The sequence below is a fragment of the Triturus cristatus genome, chromosome 4_1 (genome assembly GCF_964204655.1).
Source record: "Triturus cristatus chromosome 4_1, aTriCri1.1, whole genome shotgun sequence".
NCBI classification, from domain to species: Eukaryota; Metazoa; Chordata; class Amphibia; order Caudata; family Salamandridae; genus Triturus; species Triturus cristatus.
The window spans coordinates 790636466-790660343 of record NC_140585.1 but is presented as its reverse complement, the minus strand read 5'-3'; the positions used below and the strand labels follow the sequence as shown (position 1 = coordinate 790660343).

General features: G+C 45.9%; 1 protein-coding gene and 1 long non-coding RNA gene across 2 annotated transcripts in view; one reads left to right on the top strand and one right to left on the bottom strand.

The window, feature by feature from the left end:
- Nucleotides 1–903: 903 nt before the first annotated feature.
- LOC146855539 (uncharacterized) overlaps nucleotides 904–23878 on the top strand; it is a 52693-nt gene continuing 29718 nt past the window's right edge. The window contains exons 1-2 of the long non-coding RNA XR_014981342.1: nucleotides 904–1249; nucleotides 14923–15025. This is a non-coding gene — a long non-coding RNA (uncharacterized LOC146855539). The remainder of the gene's footprint in view (nucleotides 1250–14922; nucleotides 15026–23878) is intronic.
- Nucleotides 17363–23878, bottom strand: part of HAL (histidine ammonia-lyase) — a 269994-nt gene continuing 263478 nt past the window's right edge. Inside the window, exon 21 of the mRNA XM_085653369.1 lies at nucleotides 17363–17856. Coding sequence (XP_085509495.1) covers nucleotides 17719–17856 — 138 coding nt within the window. The 3' untranslated portion in view covers nucleotides 17363–17718. The remainder of the gene's footprint in view (nucleotides 17857–23878) is intronic.

The window sequence follows — 23878 nt, the reverse complement described above, 5'->3', positions numbered from 1 at the left end:
GTGCCGCCAATTCACATAAAAAACACATTAATTTACAGCATGTTTAACGTATGCATTTTGTAGTTAACAGGTGAATCTGCCTGGTTTGCACGTATTATTCTGCCATTCAACTGCTTTCCATAGGATACATATGTGCACACCAAGAATGGTTGGGATAAGCAAAAAGTACTCCTTTTTACCAAGGACATGCAATTGGGTTGGTACTAGACAGTACACTGCACAGTTATTTGGAGGCATTTTGTGACGTGAGAAATGTGTTTGTGTGTAAAACGCACTCTTTCCTGTAACAATGTCATCAAACTGGCCGATAGGCCACGTCACAAGAGGTCGAAGTTCGCACTATGTGCCCCAGCAGCAATGTGGCCCGCCCCGATCCCTGACGCTTTTTTAATCAGAAACAGTACAAGGGCCAGCATGACATAACACAATTGTTTTGAAGATAACCAGTGTCCTGGAGACTTCCTGCGTAACATGCAGTTATATAAGCTTTAGAAACAAGCATTGGCATAGCCAATAGGTCTTGCTTTTGGGACCTTATAAGTATTTAGTTATGCAGCACAATATCCTTAGTGCAACATCAACTGTTGCATGGCTAAACACTTATACGGTCCCAAAGGCTAGACCTATTGGCTATGCCAATGCTTGTTATATTGGTAGCACAGAATGCTTCAAATATAGCAGCTGCTCTTCGTTTCTTCTTTTTTGGCAGCGGGCAGCATTTTTTAATTCAACATTTGCAATAAGCAAGAGACATGGCTCTATTGATGTTAGCGCACATGGGCGAAAAGTTCGCACAACACGTAGAGCGCCCAGTGCTTGCTGGGACTGAAATGATTTGTAGTAAAAGGAAGTGGTGTGCTAATACGCATGTGGATAATGGGGCACATGCGCAGTATTGACGCCAGGCATTAATGGGGAGCTTCATGCTACGGATTAGCGGCTGCAGGGAGAGAATGGAGGAGCCTGCCCCGGAGGCAGCACAGCCAGCACTCATGGTGCACTGTGCTCGGCTCAGACTGGCTCGGAGGTGCTCCCCCAGCACTCACTGTGCATCTCGTACCTGCAGCCTTGGCAGCTGCCCGGGGTGGGGGGGCCTATGTTGCAGCAGCCGCCAGGCACTGTGACTGGAGTAAACAACTTGCAGCACAGCAGATATCACAGCAGTGGTGGAAAAGCACAGGCACTCCCTCCTCTCATGGTGCCAGTTGAAAAGGAAACCCTCACCCTTGCCACATGCCCTTCAGTCAGTGTAAGTATACGAAGACAGCCTGTGAGCATATAGGCATTCTCAACGGCTATAAAGTAGTTGCTCTGATGGCTCCGCTAGTGGAAAATGCAGCTTAATTTAAGCTATAAAAAGCAGAGAGTGGCCATTTTTTACCCAAATGCTAAGCCAGTCTGGCACACAGTACGTACAAGAAATCTTTTATTGTTTATTCTTTTGTAGTTTTCTTTTTATTTAATAGCGCAAACTCGACTGGAAGGTATTGGAGCGCTTTACATGAGCACCAGTTACTTTACACAAGGATACATTAATTTTTTGGTAGGCACAGGGAGATTAAGTGATTTGCCCATAATCACAGGATGTTGAGCTGATGCTGAGACTCAAACCTGTTTCCCCAGTTCTAAAGTCGGCAAAGCACCATGTTAGCATGTACCTGTGCCCAGTCTTTGCCCCTCCACAACACCCCTTTAGCAAGGTGATAATTCCTCAAATTCTCCCAGGCCGTCCGGTTGCTGGTGGTGGTTTATAAGGAATTGAATATTGCCATGCCTCCTTCAAACGTGATGTATGAACTACACTTCCCATCAGCACATAATGATGGCTCGACTCCAGCCAGTCAGAGCAGCTGGGTCTCTATCAGGCCGCCATTTTTGCCCTCACCCTCAGGGTGAAATATTTTTTTCTCCAAACTCTACAGCAGCACCACCATTCACTGCCTTTGATGGGACTTCAGAGACTAGTCATAGTTCTTTCACAGTCTCATCATTTAAGAACTGAAGCATTTTCAATATGTTGCACAATGAAGCCATAGCTGTTGCTTATTTATCTTATGCAACAATAATCCATTGACAAAGTCAACAGCCATGGCGTGTTGTAGGTGTAATGTGACTTGTGTTATATATCTGGATGCAATAACAGAAGCAACAAAATACCATTCAATTAGCACAGTATGCATCGCACAGATTTTGAGCTTTCTTGTTTTAAACCCCGCCCCTAATTAAGTCTGCCACCTCCTTTGAGAGACCCCCCCAATATTTTCATCCCACTTAAAGCCCTGCCCAGAGCATATTGTTATTAAGTTTTATTATGTTTTTAATGTAACATTTTTCTTTTGTTTAATGTTACAGTTGCGAGTCGAAATACTGTAGTGGTTTAGGTAAAGGTTAATCCCACCCTTCCCACACATCACACAAAATAGGTGAAGCTGGAAAACATCCAGCAGTGCTTTCTCTTCAGCTTGCCTTTCGGCACTTCCATGATGTTTTCTGAATTTTATTCAATCTCTTAAAAATATATCCTAAATCGCAACATCACCTCAGCATCAAACAAGCATCACCACAACACCAACTGAACAGAACTCAGCACTACCTTAGCACCACCACAGCATCACTCAGCACAACCACAACAGGCTGAAAGAAGTTTCCAGCATTGCAAGCAGAAAAAAACTAAAGACTTTTTTAAATGTCTAATCTTTTTTAAATTGGGTCATTCAGTTGTACATGATGTCTTCATGGTTATATAGAAGGTAACAAAAAATGCCTATAACACTTTTTAACGATAACTTTTGAACATGCTACACAGGCACCACAATGCTCTACAACATAGCCTAAAAACATTGGCAAATCCAATAGTTCTGGCAAAACACTTATAAGGTCCCGAGGGCGAGACCTATTGGCTAGAACAATGCTTGTTTAATAATATAACCTGGCCCTGCTAGAGAGAGGATACCTTCAAAATGGTTGAAACTAGGAGAGACCCTAGGATTAAGCATACCGGAGATATCAGAAATGTAAATATATCGTTCTATTTGACCTCACGCACCTTTCAAATGAAAACGCCTATAGTTAGTGTGCCCATGCCAGCATTACCTCTACGTCCCTCGTCAAAGACCCAGTGACAACTAATGGGGTATTCCACTTGACAGGAAACGCTTTTAGGCTCCACCCACCCTCCCGTCAGGGGCTATAATTACACAGCCAACAGAATGCACATCCTGTTTTGTTTCCTGTCAGTGGACCTGACGGGGACGCTGGGGTAGGTGCTGGGCACTTACCTGCTTCGTGTTGTCCTGTGGTTTCCTCCTCTGCTGGGCTCTGGGGGCGCTCATGGACCTTCGTGGGAGTTCCTCGAGTCGGGCTGCTGGGCTTTCTGGACTCTTTCAGGCTCCTGGATGCCGGTTCTGCTGGGCTGCGCTGGCTTCCTGGGATCCTGCTGCTGCTGAAAGAGTCACTCTATATCCCTGGTCTTTGATTTTCACTGTTTGCTCGGTCTGATGTGTAGGCAATTGTTTTCCTTCAGTGAGGTTGGAAAATTTGTTTTCTTCCTTGGCGCCTGTCTTTCCCCACCCGGTCGTGGGCCTTTCAGGAGCGCCCGGGGTGGGGTCAGGGCACTCCGTATGCGGGCTGCCTGAGCTGGGACCGGATTTTGCCAATTCGGAGCGCCTGGGTTGGGGTCCGGGCGCTCCGTGCTGTGTCTCCTGGGGAGCACTCGGGTTGCACCGAGTGCTCCGTGTTGGTGTTCTGGCTGCCTTTGTTGCGGGGCGCTCAGGTTGGGGTCCGGGCGCTCCGTGTGCATTCTTCTTTGGGAGCACTCGGGTTTGCCCCGAGTGCTCCACGGTTCGGGATGCTCCGGGTGGGGCCTTTGTTGTGGAGTGCCCGGGGTGGGGTCCGGGCGCTCCGTGTGGGGCGGTGTCTCGGGAGCACTCGGGTTGGGTTCCGAGTGCTCCGCTTTCCTTTGCCTGGGTCCCGCTGCCGTTGATGTGCCCGGGTGGGCTACGGTTGCGCTTTTATTTCGTGGTTCTTCCTGCCTTCATGTGCCATCTGGTGCCTTTGGCGGCCGCGCACTGTCATTTTATGTTTGGAGTCCTGGCCACGCCCACTCCCGCCTCGCTTTTGTTTTCTTCACAGCTGTGTTGGTTGGGGGCGGTTTCCTGCTTCTTTTGTTTAAAGGGAGGGGGGTGTCGCCTTCAGTTCTGTTCTGCCTTTGATTGGCTTGCTGGGTTCCTGACTTTGGTGTTGCATCATTTGCTGTTTGTTCATGATGGGGAAGCATCACAGAAAGCGGAAGCATGTGTCTCCTGTTTCCTCTTCCTCTTCCCTTGCAGACAGTGAGGATTCTGCCCCTGCGGGGAAGCACGCCAAGTTGGATGACGGCAGATTGAAGCGCCTGATTTTGGAGACTTTGTCTGATCTGAAGTCCTCCAAGTAGTCTACTGGGAGTCTTTCTGGTGGGGGCGTTGCCCTCTATTCAAACATTTCTTCTTCCGATTCTTTTCTTCTGATGACGCTTCCTTGGGGGCAGTGGATCTGAAGGGCAAATATGTTTCCAAAGAATTGTTGCCTGACTTGCTTTCTCATGTGCGTGAGAACATGGGTTTTCCTGATGATGCTGTGGCCAGTACTTCCTCTGATGCGGTTTTGCCGCATTTTCGAAAGCCTGTTGCTACTTCTCTTCCTATTCATCCCTTTGTGATGGATGTCCTCTTGAATGAGTGGAAGGACCCGGATCACATTATGATTCCGTGCTTCATGTCGAAGCTTTATCCTTTGCAGGACATGGAGGAGTTCTTTCCTGAGTCTGTGCATGTGGATTCCATTGTCGCGAGTTTGGTTGGTCGTCCTTTAATGGCGGATTATAACATTCTTCGTGATGGTGTGGATAAGAAGATTGACTCTGCGTTGCGGAAGTCTTATGCTGGTTCTCACCTTGCCATCCATTCTAGTGTCTATGGGGCTTATGTCGCTCAATCTCTGTTGACTGACTTTAAGACTTTGTTTTCCACGATGCAGGAGTGTGGCTGTTGTCCGGACTTGCTGGAATCCATGGAGCGTCAGGCTGAATTCCTCTCGGACATTGCCTACGATTCTGTGCGCGCTTCTGCCTTGTCCTGTGGTTCCTCTATCAATGCTTGTCGGAATCTGTTGCTGAAGGGTTGGAATACGGATGCCGCCCAGAGGTCCATGGCTTTGCGTTTGCCATTTACTGGCCCTCGTCTCGTTGGGGAACTCTCTTGAGGATAGGCTGCATAAGGTGTTCAAGGAGCGTAAACATTATTTTTCCCTCCGTCGGCAGCCGTCTCGTAAGGATTTTTCATTTTCTCATGCTAAGACTTTTCGTCAGCCTTCCAGGTTTCAACAGTCCTCCTTTAATGGCCCGAAGGGTGCTGTTAGGGGTTTCCCTCAGAAGTTCCAGAAGAAGCCTCCCCGTGATGCTGGACCAGGGCCACAGCGTTCCTGACTATGCAGCTCCGGGCGTGGATCCCACTGGTGTGGCGCCCGAGGTTGGTGGGAGGTTGCGGTTGTTCCTTCCCGCTTGGCGTCTGACGACCTCCGATCAGTGGGTGCTGGTTGTCCTGGAACGGGGGTATTGGATCGAGTTTCAGTCCCTTCTTCCTCCCTCGGGCATGGTGCGGACTGACTCCCTTGTGCCGGTCCCATCGTCAGTCCTTGGTGGACGGTGTTCGCGCTCTGTTCTTGAAGAAGGCGATTGTGCCCATTCCCCGGTTGGAGTGGGGTCTGGGGACCTATTCGATTGTTTTTCTGGTTCTGAAGGTCACAGGAGGGTTTCGGATTGTCATCAATCTCCGGAGTCTGAACTTGTTTGTGCGGAAGATCCCTTTCAAGATGGAGACCTTGCAGAGAGTGGTTCCTTTGATTCAGACCAGCTGGGTGTTTGCGACTCTGGATCTCCAGGACGCTTATCTTCATGTGCCTGTGGCTCTGGAGGATCGGATGTTAATGCGCTTCTGCCTGGAGGATCATCATTGGCAGTTCTGTGTCCTTCCATTTGGTCTCCGGTCTGCTTCCCGGGTGGTCACCAAGGTGGTTGCTCCCTTGGTGGCCCATCTTCACCTCCGGGGAGTGTCGGTGTTCCCCTACGTAGATGATTGAGTGCTCCAGGCTCCTTCCCTAGCGGTCCTGTCTCAGCACCTGTCCTTGACCATCCTTACGCTAGAACAGCATGTGTTTCTTGTGAACTTTCCGAAATGCCAACGCCTTCCTGCCACTCGGCGGACTTTCATAGGGGCCGTCGTTGATTCAGTCCTGGGCAAGGTGTTCCTGCCGGATTCCTGGATTAAGCATCTTCAGTGCCTGTTGCGTAGGTTGTTGTCCCAGGCTGCGGCTCCCCTCCTTTAGTGGCTCGAGGTTCAGGGTCATATGGCTGCTACGGTGTTCACGGTGCCCTGGGCCGGAGTTCATCTTCGGCCTCTGCTGTGGCATCTTCAGCGTTGGGTGCCGTTTCCGGTTCAGGAGTATGCTCTCTCTGTGCCTTTGTCTCTGGAGGTGGTGTCCGCTCTCCGGTGGTGGCTGGATTCTTCCAATCTCTCCAGGGGAATGTGGATTTGCCTGCTGTCTCCATTGGTGTTGACGACGGATGCCAGTGCGTCCGGTTGGGGGGCTACTCTGGGTCAGTGGTCTGTTCAGGCTCGTTGGCTCCGGGTGGAGTCCCGCCGATTGTCCAATTAGAGGGAGCTGTCTGCAGTGGACCGTGCTCTTCCAGGATCGTCTACTGGGGTGCAATGTCCTGGTGAGGTCCTACAACTCCGTGACTGTGGCTTACATCAACCACCAGGGCAGTACTCGCAGTCCTTCGTTGAATCTGGTGACCTGTGCAATTGCGGGTTGGGCGGAGTGTCATCTTCTGGCCATCTCTGCTCAGCATATCCGGGGTGTGGACAATGTGGTGGCGGATGCCTTGAGTCGCAGGTTTCCGTCTTCTCTGACCCTGTGTCTCTACCCCAGGCTTTTCCAGATGACTGTCGGAGGTTCGGGACTCCCCAGCTGGACTTGTTTACCTCCCGGGCCGATGCCCAACTCCCCCTCTTTTGTTCTCGGACTCCGGAGTTGGGTGCTTGGGGGGGTGGAGGCATTGTCTCTTCAGTGGCCCCCTTGTTTGCTGTATGTCTTCCCCCTTCCCTCCGATTCCTGCCTTCTTGCTGAAGGTCCAGCGGGTGGGTGCTCGGGTGGTGGCGGTCTTACCTCACTGGCCGCGGAGGTCCTGGTTCCCGTTGTTGTTGAGCCTGGCAGTGGGCCCACCTTGCATTCTTCCCCGCTACCCGTCTCCTCTGGGGTCTCCCTCTCCCTCCCTCCTGGTCCCTCTCACCCTGGCGGTCTGGAGGTTAAACGGTTGTCTCTTGGAGTGCGGGGTTTGCCTGATCACCTCATCACTGTGATGCAAGGGTCCCGTAGGAGTTCCACTTTATCCTCCTACTCTAAGCATTGGGCTTCTTTTTCCTCCTGGTGTTCAGGGCTTGGTCTCTCTCCTGTCTCTTGTCCTATCGCTTCTATCCTTCAGTTTTTCTTGGATGGGTTTCAGAAGAAGTATGCCTTGTCTACTCTGAAGGGGCAGTGGGCTGCTGTTCGGGCTTTCCGGGATCCGGCTTCGCTCCAGTCTTCGGATGGGTTGTTGGTTTCCCGGTTGTTCCGGAGTTTCTCTCTGTCCTCTCCCTCTACTCATTCTCTGGTTCCTCCTTGGGATCTTTCTTTGGTCCTGGGTGCTCTGCAGTCCTCTCCTTTTGAGCCCTTGGAGACTGTAGACCTTAAATTCCTCTGTTTTAAAGTGGCTTTTTTGGTTGCTGTTACTTCGGTTCGGCGGTTGGGTGAGCTCACTGCCTTGCGTTGTTCTCCTCCCTTTTTGCATTTCCTGGATGACGCGGTGGTCCTTTCTTTGGACCTTGGGTTTGTTCCGAAGATTTGTTCTGGTTTTCATTGCTCTCAGGAGTGGATTCTTCCTTTTTTCTGTCCTTCTCCTTCCTCGCCTGCTGAGTTTTTGCTTCACTCCCTGGATGTGAGATGTGCTTTGTCCGTTTATGTTGCTCGCTCTACGGGGTTTCGCTATTCGGACTCTCTCTTTGTGACCTTTGGTCTGGGTGGTCGGGGTAAGACTGCCTTCCATCTTACTCTGGGTCACTGGATCAAGGCTGTCATTTCTCTGGCTTATCAGGGCTCTGGTTTGGCTTGCCCTTCTGGGGTTCAGGCCCTTTCCACTAGAGGTGTTTCTGCTTCCTGGGCTGCCTTTCATGGGGTTTTCCTTGATGAGATCTGTCGGACTGGGACTTGGGCATCTGATTCTACTTTTGTACGGCACTATCGTCTGAATTGAGCTCTGTCTGACCGGACCAATTTTGGTTGTGGTGTGTTGCGTGCTGTGGGGGTTGTTTCCCCCCCTGATTCTGTTTGTTTATTAAAGTTATTCACTTGCTGCACTCCATTTTTTGTGTTCGGTCTCTGTTCTCTGTGTGGTTCGCCAAAGGCCTGCTTGTGGGGTTGCTTTGGTATGCCTCATTAGTTGTGACTGGGTCGAGGACGAGGGACATAAAGGTAATGCTATGATTACTTACTGGTAATCCCCATTACTCTTAGTCCTACTCGTCCTCGACCCAGTCATACTTCCCACCCGCCCTCCCTGTTCAGGCCTTTGTTGCTTGGTATGTCAGGATGTGCTTTCTGTTGGCTGTGTAATTATAGCCCCTGACGGGAGGGTGGGTGGAGCCTAAAAGCGTTTCCTGTCAAGTGAAATACCTCATTAGTTGTGACTGGGTCGAGGACGAGTAGGACTAAGAGTAATGGTGATTACCGGTAAGTAATCATAGCATCACAGATCAAGATGACCATATATGCAACAGAGCGAATCTACCTACGTTTTCCAGATGTCACTGCTGCAGAAAGTGCAATAAAACTCCAATTTTTACATGCACTTCATAATAAAAAATAAACTTGAACTCTGCTATTTTTGTAGTAGTTAGCCCTTGTTATGTAGCCTGTGCATACCAAATGAGTGTGTGCATTCGCAGTGTTACAAAATTGGTCCCAAAGTAGCTTTTTAGGGAAATGTTCACAGATGTACTTGTATGGTTTACCAGACAAGATGCATAAATTACGACCGCCTGTAGGCATCATTTATGCAGATTGCAATCGGTCATCTTGAACATGTGCGAGGGTTTGAAATGTAGAGGGGAACTGTTTCCTCCACTCAGTTTGATGTGAAATGTCTCATGCAAAATGTGCATGTATGCTTTAGGCAGATAAATCCCTCAGGATAGAACAGCAGGTGGATTCATCTACTTTAAACCTGAAAGTGGCAGGGTGAATCCATGCAGGGTCTACTCAGCTGATCATCATTCTGACCTCAGAAAATGAGGATGTCGCATTGTTTAGGGATACATCCGTTTTTACAGTGCTAAGAGGCCACCAAGAGGAAATTTTCTAACAGCCATTGATGTCGACTTTGGAAATCGGGAACCAGGTTCGAGTCTCAGCCTCGGCTCAACAACCTGTGGTTCCGGGCAAATCACTTAATCTCCCTGTGCCTTAAAAAAACTATTATTATTATTATTTGTCATTTATAGAGCATAGCATCTTGGCACTATTAGTGAACCACAGAAGAAAACCAAGGCTAGTGAGGTTTAGAATTGCGCCATTTAGTTGGAGGCAACCTCAGACCTAGTTTATGTAGTAGGGGGGGAACCAGATTTTTAGGCCTCCTAAAGCGAGTAGATTTCCGTCAGACCTGGGGGCGGGACAACTTGTTCCATAGTTGTGCTGCCCTAACTTGAAAGGATCCCCCTCCTATCCTGACTTCCGCAAACCTTGTTTTACAGACAAGATTAGACGAGGCAGATCTCAGCTGTAGGAGAATAACGGTTTTAGAAGCCTGTTGGAAAACATATCTCCCTACGGCAGGTCTGAAAGGACGAGAAAGGTGGGGAAAGGGCATTACAATCCCTGGCATGCACCTCGGGGTTTCAGAGGCACCTGTATGTGGAAATAAATCTTTTAATATGGCAGTATGCCTCAAAACCGTCTTATTGAATCATACAAAAAAGCCCTCTATACAAATCCTCAACACTGACTTATGCAAAAGAAAAAAAAAACACGATTTATTGGACTTCTCTTCCTCTCTGCTCCAACAGGCCTTCACCCAGGTAAATGTTTGAGAGTTAAGTAAAGAGAGGTGTTTGCTTTCAGATAAAGCATGTGTTTGATCCTGTTAACACCCAGCACACTAAAAGTTTAACTAGCGTAGATTATAGGGTTAATGATGGTCTAGGCCAAAAATGAGACACTAGAAAGGGAAACCATTAACTCGAGTTTCGTAACTTCAAAGCAAGTGTTTCTTCGGGGTTGTTCAGTTGCTTGAACAACTCATTGTGCTTGTTAAAAATGCACATAAAATACCGAACCGTTAAAACAAATAAGAAGTTGGACCTATTTGCCAAGAGACTAAAGCTACAGCAATACAATGGTTTGTCTGCAATTAGCAAAATACTTAAATACTAATCAAACAGAACCGGTCAAATGGGATCAAAGGATGTTCTTCAAACACAATGGCGTGGGGTGTTGAGCTTTGAAAATACTTTGAGGGAATCCATTGTATAAGGTGTCATTCGTCAGTTCTAACATGCATTTTTAAAATAACATGGTAAAAGTGTTTTCCTATTTACTTGTGTGTTTGTCAATGTAAACATGTCGGGAAGATTTGCTCTAACCAATTTACTCAGCCATCAGCAAAATATGCTTATATCAAACATATTTACATAAGAAGTTACAATGACAGAAGATACAGAAAAATTCCAATTGATGAATGGGATCTATGTTAAAAAGTATAGTTCAAAAACATTTGTGAACAAAAATTTCAAATCAATATTTCCAACTTCAATAACATTTAAAATACCCACCACCATTGGAAAGCACAAAACATTTTGTTATAAATAAAAACCTTCACAAACCTAAATTTTGAAAAATGGTGTCTAAATAATGCTTACCGTTTTATTTCAATTTCTAGCCAAATACAAATTTATTTTTTTCTTACATTTTGTAGTCATCCAACCTACTTGTATCTTTCAAATATGAAATCTCCTTACTTATAATAGTAAGTCAAGCAATGCAATGCAATACATTTGCACCAAAGAAGCGCCGCCGGGCGGGGAGGGGGAGGGGGGGCTGTTGGTGGCGGGAGAAACTTTCTTTTTGGCTTTTTTTTGTTTTACTTATTTTTGACTGTATTTCTGTGTCATCAATATTTTTGATTTCTACAAAGGGGGTCCATTGAAAAATAAAAATGTCAAAGTGAAAAATGTAACTCATATAGGTCTGTGGTTGGGAGCTGTAATATTTATGATAGAAACCCTACTTAGTAACAAGAAACATCCATTTCCACAGCATCAGAAACTGATGCACTGAGGGGGATCTTTGAGGAAGATTTTTTTTCAAAGCTGGATCAAATCCATTTTGCACTATTTTTGTTACATGTGTAAAAAAGGACAAACCAGAACAGGTTTCTCACTTGGTTCCCTGCTTACAAATTAAGGGACAAAATTAACTGTTTGTCTCATACACGGAGGGCACATTTATTAAGCCATCCACGCAGCGCAGTGCAACGCAATAAGCCATCTTGCTGCACTGCGTGACAGGGTAAGGGCAGGAATGCGTGGTATTTAACATTATACGATGCATTCTTGTCCTTTCCTTGCGCACGTGTTGCCTAGTGCCAACGCCGGCACAAGGTGTGCAAGAGTACCCGCGTTTCAGGCAGAATTGTTTTTGGGCAGGATGGGAAACCTTCCCGCACCAAAACAATACTCAGAGGCATTTTCCTCTTTCTGTGTGTACTGCAGAATGCAGCACACATAGAAAGAGGGGAAAAAAACAGGAGAAATAAAGATATTTCTCCTCGTTATGCCTCACCTGAGAAGCCATAGAATTTTGACACATTCCCAGGTCTACCAACAATGGTAAATCTGGAAATGCGCCTAAATCCATAAGTGCTTGAGTGGGAACACCCCCGCTCCACCCATGGATCGCCTCCTGGGCCAAGGTGGCCTTTGCATGGCTTGATAAATCTGACTTGGTTCTTGCGTCTCCTTGTGGCTTAAGGGCGATGCAACTCAATGATAAATGAGCCCCAGAATGTTCTCATTTGAAATGTGGAGCAAAATAACTTTATGCCTTAATGTTTAAGGAGCAAAAAGTAGGGTCAAATAAATTAGCTCAATTTTTTGTTGGCTACTTCCAAATAGTATCCATAGACGAAGTTTCAACATGATTTTTTCTTTTAACCTCAGAATGTATACATGAAGATGAAAAAACAAATTAAGCTCTAGTTATATACAAATACCAAGCATTTTTATGCAAAAGTTTTGAAAGGGCCAATTTGGAAACATTATATGGCGAGTCTATGATGAAAACAAAACCAGCTTGCTAAATTCCCTGCTACTTGAGCAGCAAAACGAGTAGCAAAGTGCTTTTCTATTGTTTTTAATGTATAGCTGAGGGAACCACCTGATGTAATACTTAGAACCGGTGCCCAGCACCATATCAGACAGGCCAGAAATACATCCCCATCACGTCTGGAGGTGTGTATAAAAAGACAAACAAATTAGACAACAGCAAACCACGACTTTTCTGTGGTGGGGTGCGTTTTCAGCTCAAGAAAAAGTATCCCTGACCCACCCAAGAAGAGGCACAAGGACCATGTGAACAATAATATACTGGGAAAGGTGCTCCACCCCATGGATTTCTTAGAGCATGCAGTTTATTATGACTTGTGCCTCCCCCTTCTCTGTCACCCACTGGCTTCCTGACATGCCCTTTGGAAAGCCCAGATCCATCTGATCTGCTCGCAACTTTCAGCAATATTGAGCCTTCACCAAGTGCTGTGTATTACAGTCATTCCTCTGTATTTGAGGAATATCAAGTTCATAGTGCCAGATGCTAAATGTATGTGTTTGTTTTTATCTTTTACCGTACCCATGCCACCTCAGGGCCTCGAGCATTTGAACTTGAAGGAGAGATTATTAAAAATGTATGAGGCCGCGTGTCCTTCAGTTGCAGGAGTTTCGTCCATGCTCATGACGGCTGTATGGAGTTCACTTTCATCCCGAAGAGGGAATTCGTCTGCCTATGGAGAAACTCCTTTCCAAGGCCATGCCTCATGTGGAGAGCAGTGGTCTTGTAGATCCAGGGACCATCGTCAGATTACAATCCTGTTGGGAGACGGGGAATGCGGTCTAAGCACATGTCCTGTGTCACGAATAGGATCCAATCAATGCATAAAGTACAGTTTGAGTTGGGGAGAGGAGTTGGCCTAACGCTAGGGCGGTCCACCTCGAATCTGGGGAACTGGGTTTGAATCTCGGCAATGACGCTGAACATCCTGTGATTCTGGGCAAATCACTTAATCTCCCCGTGACTAACAAAAATGAATTTGTCCTTATGTAAAGCCCTCTGATACCCGATTCGGGTCAAGTTCGCGCTATATAAAACTCTGTAATAATAAATAAAAATTAAGTATATTCAACGTGTAAGGAGTGTAGTTTGACAAGTGCAGTGAAGGTGCATGCTCCATGTTGTGTCTAGGGTCCTGCAATTCTTTGTGTAGTTGATCTCCTGCAGATGTGAGATGCAAGTCGAATGATCTTTAAGGATGTAGACACAATTGTCCTGCTGTTGCAAAGAATGCCAATCGTCTACATACTCCATGTTGGAATTTGATGCTTGGAGTACATTCCTAGTCCGTGTCCCTTGATCTGAGGTCCTGTCTATGTAGGGACTTCATGGCGGAGTGCGTATAAGGTGGATTTTAGCCTTTGAAGGTTTTGGTTTAGGTTTTTGGACTGAGACGCTGTAGGAGTAAACCCTACAAGATACCATAATGTATCTAGAGGTATCTCCTTCAAAGCGTTTGTATTTCACTGAGAAACAAAGTTTAATTTGTGTGATAAAAGCATTTGGAGTGCCGATTTGGATGAAAAGGTATGTAGGATCAACCCAGTTACCTCATTTATGCTCTAGTCATAAGCCTGCGAGGTCTATTTGTTTGGTGATTAGCAAAAAAATGTTTTTGGGACAATATGACAGTATTATTTAGTCAAAATGATGATCAGGAAAGTTAGGGTAGTCTGATCGGGGATTCCAAATGAGGAGCTGTTGCAAATCTTTCGGTGAGAGATCACCATGACCAAGGAAATTCAGTTAGGAAAATGGGAGTAGGGGGAAGAAGAGCCATGCCGATCCAATTTCAGAGGCAAAATGTAGTTTTAGCACAGAAGTTGACCTGAGATACAGCAAAGTAGTTGGTATGAAATGAGACTGACTGATTTCAAACTTTGAGATTCCATGTGGTTCAGGGATAGCCAAATGAGAGTTCTTGACTCAACCGGGCCACTACCAGGAACACACCATCAATGAACTTGGGCATTGCAAGTTCTGTTGCATTCAGTTATGGATGTTAAAATGGCAATCGTCGATGGCTCCTTCTCCACTTTAAAATGAATCTATGCATCACCTGTATTCACACAACAGCCATTTTGAGTCGCTAATGATGCTAGATAGCGGGAGGGGCTTAAATAAATCTCTTGCCTTAAATGATCTGACAACCAATATTAATTATATTTGTAGCTTGTGTGTTTTATGGGCATGGTTTGAAAGTTTCAGCATGCAATCAGGTTGTAAAGTAGCAGATCTAATAACAATGTTTGCCTTTTAATTCACCAATTATTTTTCTTTTTCTTTTTCTTCTTGACTAACATTTTAACAAAGTAATAGTGGCCCACTTAACGTAGCTTTCACTAGTTGAATTACCATTATTGAGTTGAATCCCAACTTCAGGCATTGGAATACCACTTGCACATTTTAAATTAAAAAAAGAATGTTTTCCCACAAAGATGTTTGTTTATAATTAAACTATCTTTCTTCCAGTTCTTGTACGAACCCTCCACGTTCAGCAGCAACCTCTTCTGACTTCATACTTGCTGGCCCAGGAGAACTGCTGGAAACTGCATACATCTTATGACCACTATAGGTATGCTTAGTTTAGTACAGTTACTTTCTGCAATAGCAGACCGAGTTGATAAGACTCGACTGACTGGTTAGAGAGGGAAGCGTGCTCATACTTGTGCCAGGCTGGAGCAGAGCGTTTGGGTAGCTTCATTATCCTGGGCTTAGGTTTTGACATTGCTCGGAGGGTATCCATTCCCAACCCCTGTGCTCCCAAACTCTGTTCTCGATTGTGAATATACAAAAGTTCCGAGAGGCAGGATGCCGTACTTTCTGGCATATTCACCCTCATAGGCTGGGATATAGCTGCTTTTTCCTTTTTTATCGCTAGCCCTATTGGGTGGAGTTTAACATTCTAATTTTACGTTAGACTCCACTGCCCTCTGATCCAGTAGATCACACCGCTCTCATTGAGAAGGCGCCTTTATTTCAATAGCCTGGTGCAAGCAGCCCTGGTTGATTTTGCCTCAAGATGAGGCCTTTACTCCGTCATCTGTTACTTCTGAAGAGGGTTACACATCTTCAGACACTGGGATTTACCTTTTGCTTATTGCATTTCTGGGGTCTTTGATTGTATGTTCTGTGATTCAAGTACTTTCTGTCAAGGAGCTTCGTGGTTGCAGATCTTTTCATGCCTCACTCAGTTTTGTCTGAAGTGAGAAGAAGATTTACCGCTTTGTCAAATGTAAGGAAGCAAAGGTAGTCCAACATGACCAATTCCATTACTCGCTTCGATGGAAGTCCAATGTTGCTGGTCAGGTGCATCTTCTACTCATAACCTTAAAGTTTTTCTTGAGTTAGTGCAATCATCTCTGGGACTACAAGATGGAGAGGATACTTGATTTCCTTCACAAATTAAATTCTATTTGATGGTTGTGCTTGGATGGGAGGTACCGGGCAGAATTTGGTAAATTCTCACATAGTAGGGACTGTGATGAGGAAGGCTGTCCCAATTATTTACGGTGATCTTCATTGCCACTTCGTGGGATCCCTCTCTCTACCCCCTCACCCAAAAAGATCATGGCCAGTTTTACAAATAAGTAATATTGTAATTCGATTAACTGCTTTACAGCAAGTAGCACTCTACTCCGAAACCCAAGGTTAGTGAGTAATCCAGCTTGGTGTTATACAGGATTGCTAGAGAGTAGTGAGTCCAGAGGGTTCATATGGGAACAGAAATTTGGGAGGAGAGCTCTTTTTAAACAAGCGGTTGGATTTTAAGAAAATATATTTTTTTGTAAATGGCGCAAGCCACTGTCACTTTGGTGAGAATGCATGTCAATACATAAAGACTGTGGATGAGGACGATTTGGACTGGAATAATGAATATTGCCCGGAAGTAATTGTGTGTAATAGGCAGGTAAAATGTATTAAGTGACTATTTTACATATTCCATCATTAAAAAAAAAATATGAATCTGCATTAAGCTTAAATGTGGCTGGTCTCTGACTGATAGCAAGTCCTTTTCTGCTTCTTAGTTCGAATGCTAGTCGGGCCAGGTGATTTTATATTCATAGTGGTTTGGCTAGTGTCTTTGGATTGGAGCCAGTGTTGATTCTGCTGCAGTAATCTTGGGACAATATTATGGAAAGTACCCCGGGGGCACAACGGGCATGTGCACCCGCTTTGCGCACCCTAGGGACACTTTGGTATTACAGAAAGGGCGGCAGACACTTATGCTGCCCTTTCTGTAATACAGATAGAGCTGGCCCACATATAGCGCCAGCGCGATCACCAGAGGGTGCGCTCCCATTTGCATGGGGGCCTGGCCCCATGCATATGAGGGAATCCCTTGGCCTCTGCACCCGCGCCATATCATAGATGTGGGAGCAGAGGCTAAGAAGCTGTCAGCAGCCGTAATGGCAGTGGGCTACCTAGTAAGTAGTGCACAGTCATTGCACTTCCAGATAGTAGCCCCTTGGAGGGGGAGACGGGTCCTATGGACCCCCCCCAGACATCCCCTTTCAGGCGGCTGTAGTCACTCCCTGCACCCGCCTGCAATGGGATCTCTAATCCTCCTTTAAAGTGCAGGAGGGTTGTCGCCAGCACAGTGAAACACAGACCGGCTGCTTCAAAGCTGCTCCGTATTTCCCTTGAATATGCTGCTCCGAGGGCAGCACGACTTTGCGGCTGCCCTGGGGGCAACGCGTTCAATATAATATGGTGCACTCTGCTTGTGTGTGAAGTGCGCAACTTTTGAAAGGTGCGCCTGGTGCAAACAAAGAAAGCACACCGTATTCTGTAATATGGCCCCAGGTGGTAATTTGTGTGGAAAGCTATTATGAGAAAGAAGCATGAAGGGGATGACTTCCACGTAACAGATATTCTCTCAGTAGCAAAAGAAGCATCAGGTATCCAATGAGTTGTTTCCAAAAATAACTTTATTCATACAAATAACCATTTTATTATATTAAACAGCATGAGTTTTTCTTGAAGCGAAAAAGTATGAAGGGATGACCGTCTCGCAAAGCCAGTTGCATAGAGTAACGGGCAGTTTAGAGACCAGAATGAGAGGTCTAGAATATGCAGTAAAAAAGGTTCCTTTGGTTCAAGACGAGCCCCTGCGTTCTTCAAATGAAAGAAACAGGAATACATTTGGTCTTAACTCAACTACCCCTGGGCACTTACATATAGCTAAGAGTGTGTTGTTACAAGACCACAAACATTCTATTAGCTGCTGATGCTCAAGAAACGTGATACAAGAAAGACCAGTCTGCTCTACTGCTCGTTATGATCATGGAGAGAACACATGTTCATTTTTGAACCCAGTGAAAATGCTGTTGGCGACACTGGTCTGGATTCGGGTATGTGTTCCATTCTGTACTTCTCAATATAGGGGACTGCCACCTCCCAAACCTGTGGAATAAGAACAAAAATGAATCAAATATTAAATATAAGCACTCCAATGTCACCATAATTTACAGTTCATTGACGCAGAAGCTTGTCACCTGACATCACTAATTTAATATCGAATTCTTTGACCAAATGTGGTGAGAATTTGCATTTGTATAAAAAAATAAATCGAATGTATTAGAGATTTTTATTTGAAGTCATAACACATCTCTTGAAAATATACATAGTATACTGGCTACTCTTAAACATTAACAAGTCATATTAAAGGCTTGTGCTGACCATTTATTAAATTCACTTTACTATTCTCACTTTGCAAGGACTTTAAACAGAAGTCATTCAATGTCCAAATGGAGTAGTCTGGGAATCAATCACTTGTAGACTAAGAACTGCAACAGCAGGGCTCTTCAGGAAAGGCATAATTAGTAAGAGGGCCTGGGCACACCGACCATTGTACATGTAGGAGCCAGTGTATATCCTGCTGCAGTACTGTAGCCGAGAATGTATGCGATAGGGGAAATCAACTGGCTTTCTCCATAGGCAGGAGCAATGGAGGAAAGCAAGAGGACTAAGGAAAAATACAACTATATTGACTCCACAATTCAGCCATTTGTTTACTTAGCAGAATCTTTTTTGTCACATTCTATGTTATTTGAGGTCTGTTGCACTGGACACTTAGTAGTGAAGTAAAGTATGCATGTATACTCCAAGTTAGATAACGCACCTTATGTCATATGCAAAGAAATGTTTTAGCCTCTCTTAATACATCAGCTCTAGGCTCATCCAAAGAACACATGCATGAGGGCTTGTTAGCACTTAGCAGCTTACACTGCCCCCATCACAAAACAAGCATTGGCATAGCCAATAGGTCTCACTTTTGGGGCCTTATAATATCACAATATCCTTGGTGCAACAACATCAGCTGTTGCATGGCTAAACCTTGTACCTTATAAGTGTTTAGCCATGCAACAGTTGATGTTGTTGCACCAAGAATATTGTGCTGGATAACTAAACACTTAATGTCCCAAAGGCGAGACCTATTGGCTATGCCAATGCTTGTTTAGCGATGTTGTGCAGCATGGATAAAGAGGAACCCCCCATTAAAAAAGAAAAAGGTGCTATTATGCAGTCACAGCAGCTGTGTCATTTTGTAGGTAAAAGCACAACACATGAATGCACCTACAGCGTGCGTGTGAAGCTTTCATTTTTTTTTATTTACTGATCCAAGTTGTACTGGTAAATAAAGAAAAATAAAGCAGTGCCAAAGCTTAATATTTTTTTTTTATAAGGTGGGTGGAGGGAAATAACAAAAGCAGGGCTCAGAAGCAACACGGAGAGTACTGGTGCTGGAAAGATTACAGAGGAGAGAGCGAGAGAGAGCGAGAGAGAGCGAGAGTGAGCGAGAGTGAGCGAGAGTGAGCGAGAGAGAGCGAGAGAGAGCGAGAGAGAGCGAGAGAGAGCGAGAGAGAGCGAGAGAGAGCGAGAGAGAGCGAGAGAGAGCGAGAGAGAGCGTGTGGTTGTGTGTGGTTGTGTGTATGGTGGTTGTGTGTGTGGTGGTTGTGTGTGTGGTGGTTGTGTGTGTGGTGGTTGTGTGTGTGGTGGTTGTGTGTGTGGTGGTTGTGTGTGTGGTTGTGTGTGTGTGGTTGTGTGTGTGTGGTTGTGTGTGTGTGGTTGTGTGTGTGGTTGTGTGTGGGTGTGGTTGTGTGTGGTTGTGGGTGTGGTTGTGTGTGTGTGTGTGTGTGGCTGTGTGTGTGTGTGGTTGTGTGTGTGTGGCTTGAGGTCTGCTCGTGTCTTGCGATTTACTGTGACGTCATGACTGGATGGCCCATTTAAAAAGTCCAGGCAAAGCTTAGAGAGAAGCCAGCAGTACAGCACACCAGGCAGCTGTAATGCAAGATAAGTTGCAGCTTGGACAATTTACTTTAAACAATGGGCAGGAATGCAGGCGCCTAAGCAGGGATTAAGACAACCCATTTTCTTTGCTTGCAATTGGCCACATACTCCATTAATATGCCACATCTGAACAAGGGGTTCACAGGCTACAATAGTACAAAAAATAGAAAAAATGAAACTTACAGTTTAACAGAAAAAGTAGAGGAGGTGAGCACTTCTCGCGTGCCCACGGCGTGGACCATGAGCCCATCTTGGAATCGCTATTTATTTCCCAAATTCTGAGTCACATGCAGTAATGGTAAAAACAAACTGGGCGGCTATCTTTAAGTTATACTAAAGTTATACTAATGCTTTCCCATATGAATCACGCATATCGTACGAGTGAATTTCACGTAAGAGTGTATTGACGAGAAAATAAAGTATTAGAATATGATTAAAACGGACATCGCGATCGCGATCACTGTAAAAGCGATGACTCACGGTAGGGATGCGTGCGCAGCAGCTGGGGGAGGGGTATGGTGCTGAAGGCTGGTGCAGGAGATGGCTGGGCGAGAAGGGAGGGGAGAATGCGGGGAGCAGCTGTGCGTGTGCACGCCATCGTGCACTGTAGCTTGTCGCCAGCACAAAAAGGTGGGTAGCACTTTCTAAACCCACCTACAAAATGTCTCACTAGAGCAGCGCATGCGCTGGGTCAGGCGAGACCTAACTAAAAATGGAAAAGGCAGTAGCCAGCCCATATAGCAGGTGTCTAGTGACATACTACGTGGCCAAGCTTCACAGCTCATTCAGCTTAGGTAGAAGCCCCACACTTCCACCACAATAAATCCCACAGAGACGTACCCAACACATCATCGCTCCAGAGGTTAGGACAGCTTGCTATTACTCTGCCTCCCAAGAAACACCATTCACAGGGAAGACCTTTACATTCATTCCTCACAACGAGGGGAATGTCTGTGGAATTTTCCTCCCAAGGAGCCCAGCGACCTGGGTAAACCCACAAATACAGACAAACTCTGCACCAAAGTGGCAAGCAACTGATTAGCATGCACTACACAAAAACCATCATAAAGTCTGTCATATCCTGTTTGCGGACTACGGGAAAAGCAGGGGGTAATGGACCCAAACTGGCTTACAGTGGACCTCAACCATGGGGGATGAAGAAATGTACCTCTGATGTCCCCAAGTCCATCCTACTGTGTGTCTGCACACTAGGACAAGTACAAACCCTTCAGCAATTGAATCTCAGTGGTAGCAATGCCAAACAGTCACAAGCTTCTCAGGGAAGTAGAGTTGGCGTGCTCAAGCTCAGCAAACACACATGCTTATAATAACAGCTTGTGCAACCCAGTACTTGCCTTCTTCTCAAGAAGTGTTTAATGAACACTAGAAGTTATTACTACACATCAAGATATGCATTCAGCACAATTTGGTGTCCTGGTACTTTAAGTGGGTTAGAACCACCTCTAAACTACTGATCTCTGTTCTCCCTCCCCATTATGTTCCAGGTGATTCCCAACTCGGATTGGGTACTTAGCATGGTTAGCCTCAGGTGAAGATTACCCCAGTACTCAGTATAACGCAGTATCAAACAGTTTCCAAACACAAATCCTTCTCAGTTCGTGACTGGTGCCAGACGTTTTCAGCACCTGCACTCAACCTGCAGTCTTTCTTGGCCTCCTCAGTCCTTGGTCTTCGAGTGATGCAGCAGCAGTTGGAAGCAGCTGCAGAGGGGAAGAGCTGGATCCTCTTGAAGGCTGGTCCACTGGGGGTTTGTTGCATCACTGTTAGGGCTGCTCGGGTCAGGATTTGTGCAGAAGAGCATGGCAAGACTCTAGCAAAGTTATGGCTTCATACAAGTTTCCCAGGACTGATGTTAGGCCACAGCTTCTGGCATACGCAGTCTTGGTTGCACAGAAGTTCAGGGTCAATCTGCGACTCAGGCCGGTGCACCTACCTGGAATCTTGCAGAAGAGTCTGGGACATCGGACACCAGTGCACGCAATTCTCTCTCTGCGGTCCTTCTCTTTCATTTGCCTGCTGCATGAGGGTCATGCTGCACCTTGCTCCTCCTGGATAGTCACTCCTCCTGTATAGTCACTCCTCCTGTAGGGTTGGCAGGATCCTTCTCTATCTCAGCAGGCAGGTTAGCTTGTAGACACTTCTGGACTGGTAATCAGCTTTCGCCAAAAGGCGTGAACTTAGGTAATGTCCCTTCAACTCGGTGAAGCTGGGGACACTCAGACTCAAGCTCTTGTTGCACAGTAGTCCTCTGAGCACTCTATTCCTCAGTCATAGAGAAGTTGGAACTGGAACAACAAGTGGGAAAGTGAGCCTCACTTCCATAAAGTCAAAGAAGACAGGAGACGTAGATTTTCAGAACCAGTTTGGTTTGGTTTTCCTTTCAAGTGCCCTCTTCAAACTATTCTCCAGATGCAGCCTTAGTGCCAAAAGACGCTCTTCACATCAGGGTTGTAGTTCAGTCTGGAGTACCCACAATAGAGGCACAAAGAGGTTTGGCCTTTCTGCACCTGATGTCATCAGCCACACTGGGGAGTGGTAAAGGTAAGCGGTAAGACAAAAGACTGGCCTCATCTAAGAGGTTGCTTTCACCTTGAACAAGAGACTGCAGTGCCACCCTTCACCCCCACCATTTAGCAAATGGCAGTGGTACCTGAAGATTAATCAGCTGCTCTGCTCAACAACAGGGCTAACAGAATTTCTAAAGGATCCTGATCAGCTGCTCAACTTAGCAAAAGGGCTAGCAGAATTTCTAAAGCAGCCTTGTCTCCTTTACTCCCAAACTAACTTGAAAAACAACCTACTCTTTATCTTGTGTACAACGCCAAGCTTGGAGTATCAACAATGGATCCCAAAGACCTCCAATTCTCTGGTCCACACCATGCACTCAGGCAGGCTACACACACAACATACACATGTAATGTTAGTGCTATGATCAAGGTTAGTGCATAGAAGTAGAACTTTACACGAGTGGCCCAAAAGGCCTCCACTAAAGTGACTGATAAAAAGGTCTTGCTACAAATATGGTAGCTTACTGGCAGTGCAATGATAACATGTTTGGTGCACCCCCTTCCAGGTCAGGGGATAAGTCCGGGACCTCACTCGTGTCAGGGGACAGGATGAGGCCTCCACACAAACACTAGATTTAGTGTGCGAATAAAGCCAAAATCAATAAACAGGATAACAGAAGCATGCAGTCGGGCACTAATGGCATGGGAACACACATGCAAACCATACAGGAGACATTCTCATCTCAACAGATGCCCCTTCCAGATCAGACTAACTGAACTTTACTCCATCATTGAAGAACCATGGTCATTGGAGTCGTCAAACCCCGCATGAAAACCCATCTGCTTTCTCATCGTCCATTCTGGCTTTGTGCTCCACCTTGAAGTCTAGACCTTGCAGTGAGACAGACCATCGCTCCAACATGGGATTCTCACCCTTCATTGTCGTCAACCATTGGAGTGGTTTGTAACCTGTCTGAACCACAAACCTAATATGAAACAGGTACTGCTGTAACCTTCTCCAAGTCCACAATATGGCAAAGCATGCCTTTTCAATGGCTGCCTGGTTCTGTTTTCGGAGAATTAACCTACAACTAAAAAATGCCACCTGATGCTCCCTAACCTAGACACTGAGTTGGCCCAACTCCTTTGTTTGTGGCATCCATCTGTGTATAGTATAACGTATAGAGTAGACTGAGGTCAGGAGCATACAGCTGCACTACACATTGCTTCAGGTCCTCAAAAGCTTTTTTTCACATGTCCGACCAACTCACCTTCTTGTGCTGCTTCTTGGATGTTAAAGCTGTCAATGTGCAAAACTATGGGCCAATAGATAGTCCTAGACAGGCTTTCACTTATGTTTCGGTAGTGGGCATTCCCACTCAGAGATTGAATTGAGCTACTAGTGGCTGTTAATAACTGAAGTATTCAATCCATCTCCTTTAATTACAGTCAGTAATCCTAATGGTAATGGGTGTGCCAGATGGGTTCTGAAGCTCTCTGTTCAATAGAGGTCCAGCTGCAGCTCACTAAAGTGTCCCAAGGCCAAAACATCTCTGAACTCTGTGTTCCCATGCAGGTGGGATGTGTCCTATTGGTTCGGGCTGGAC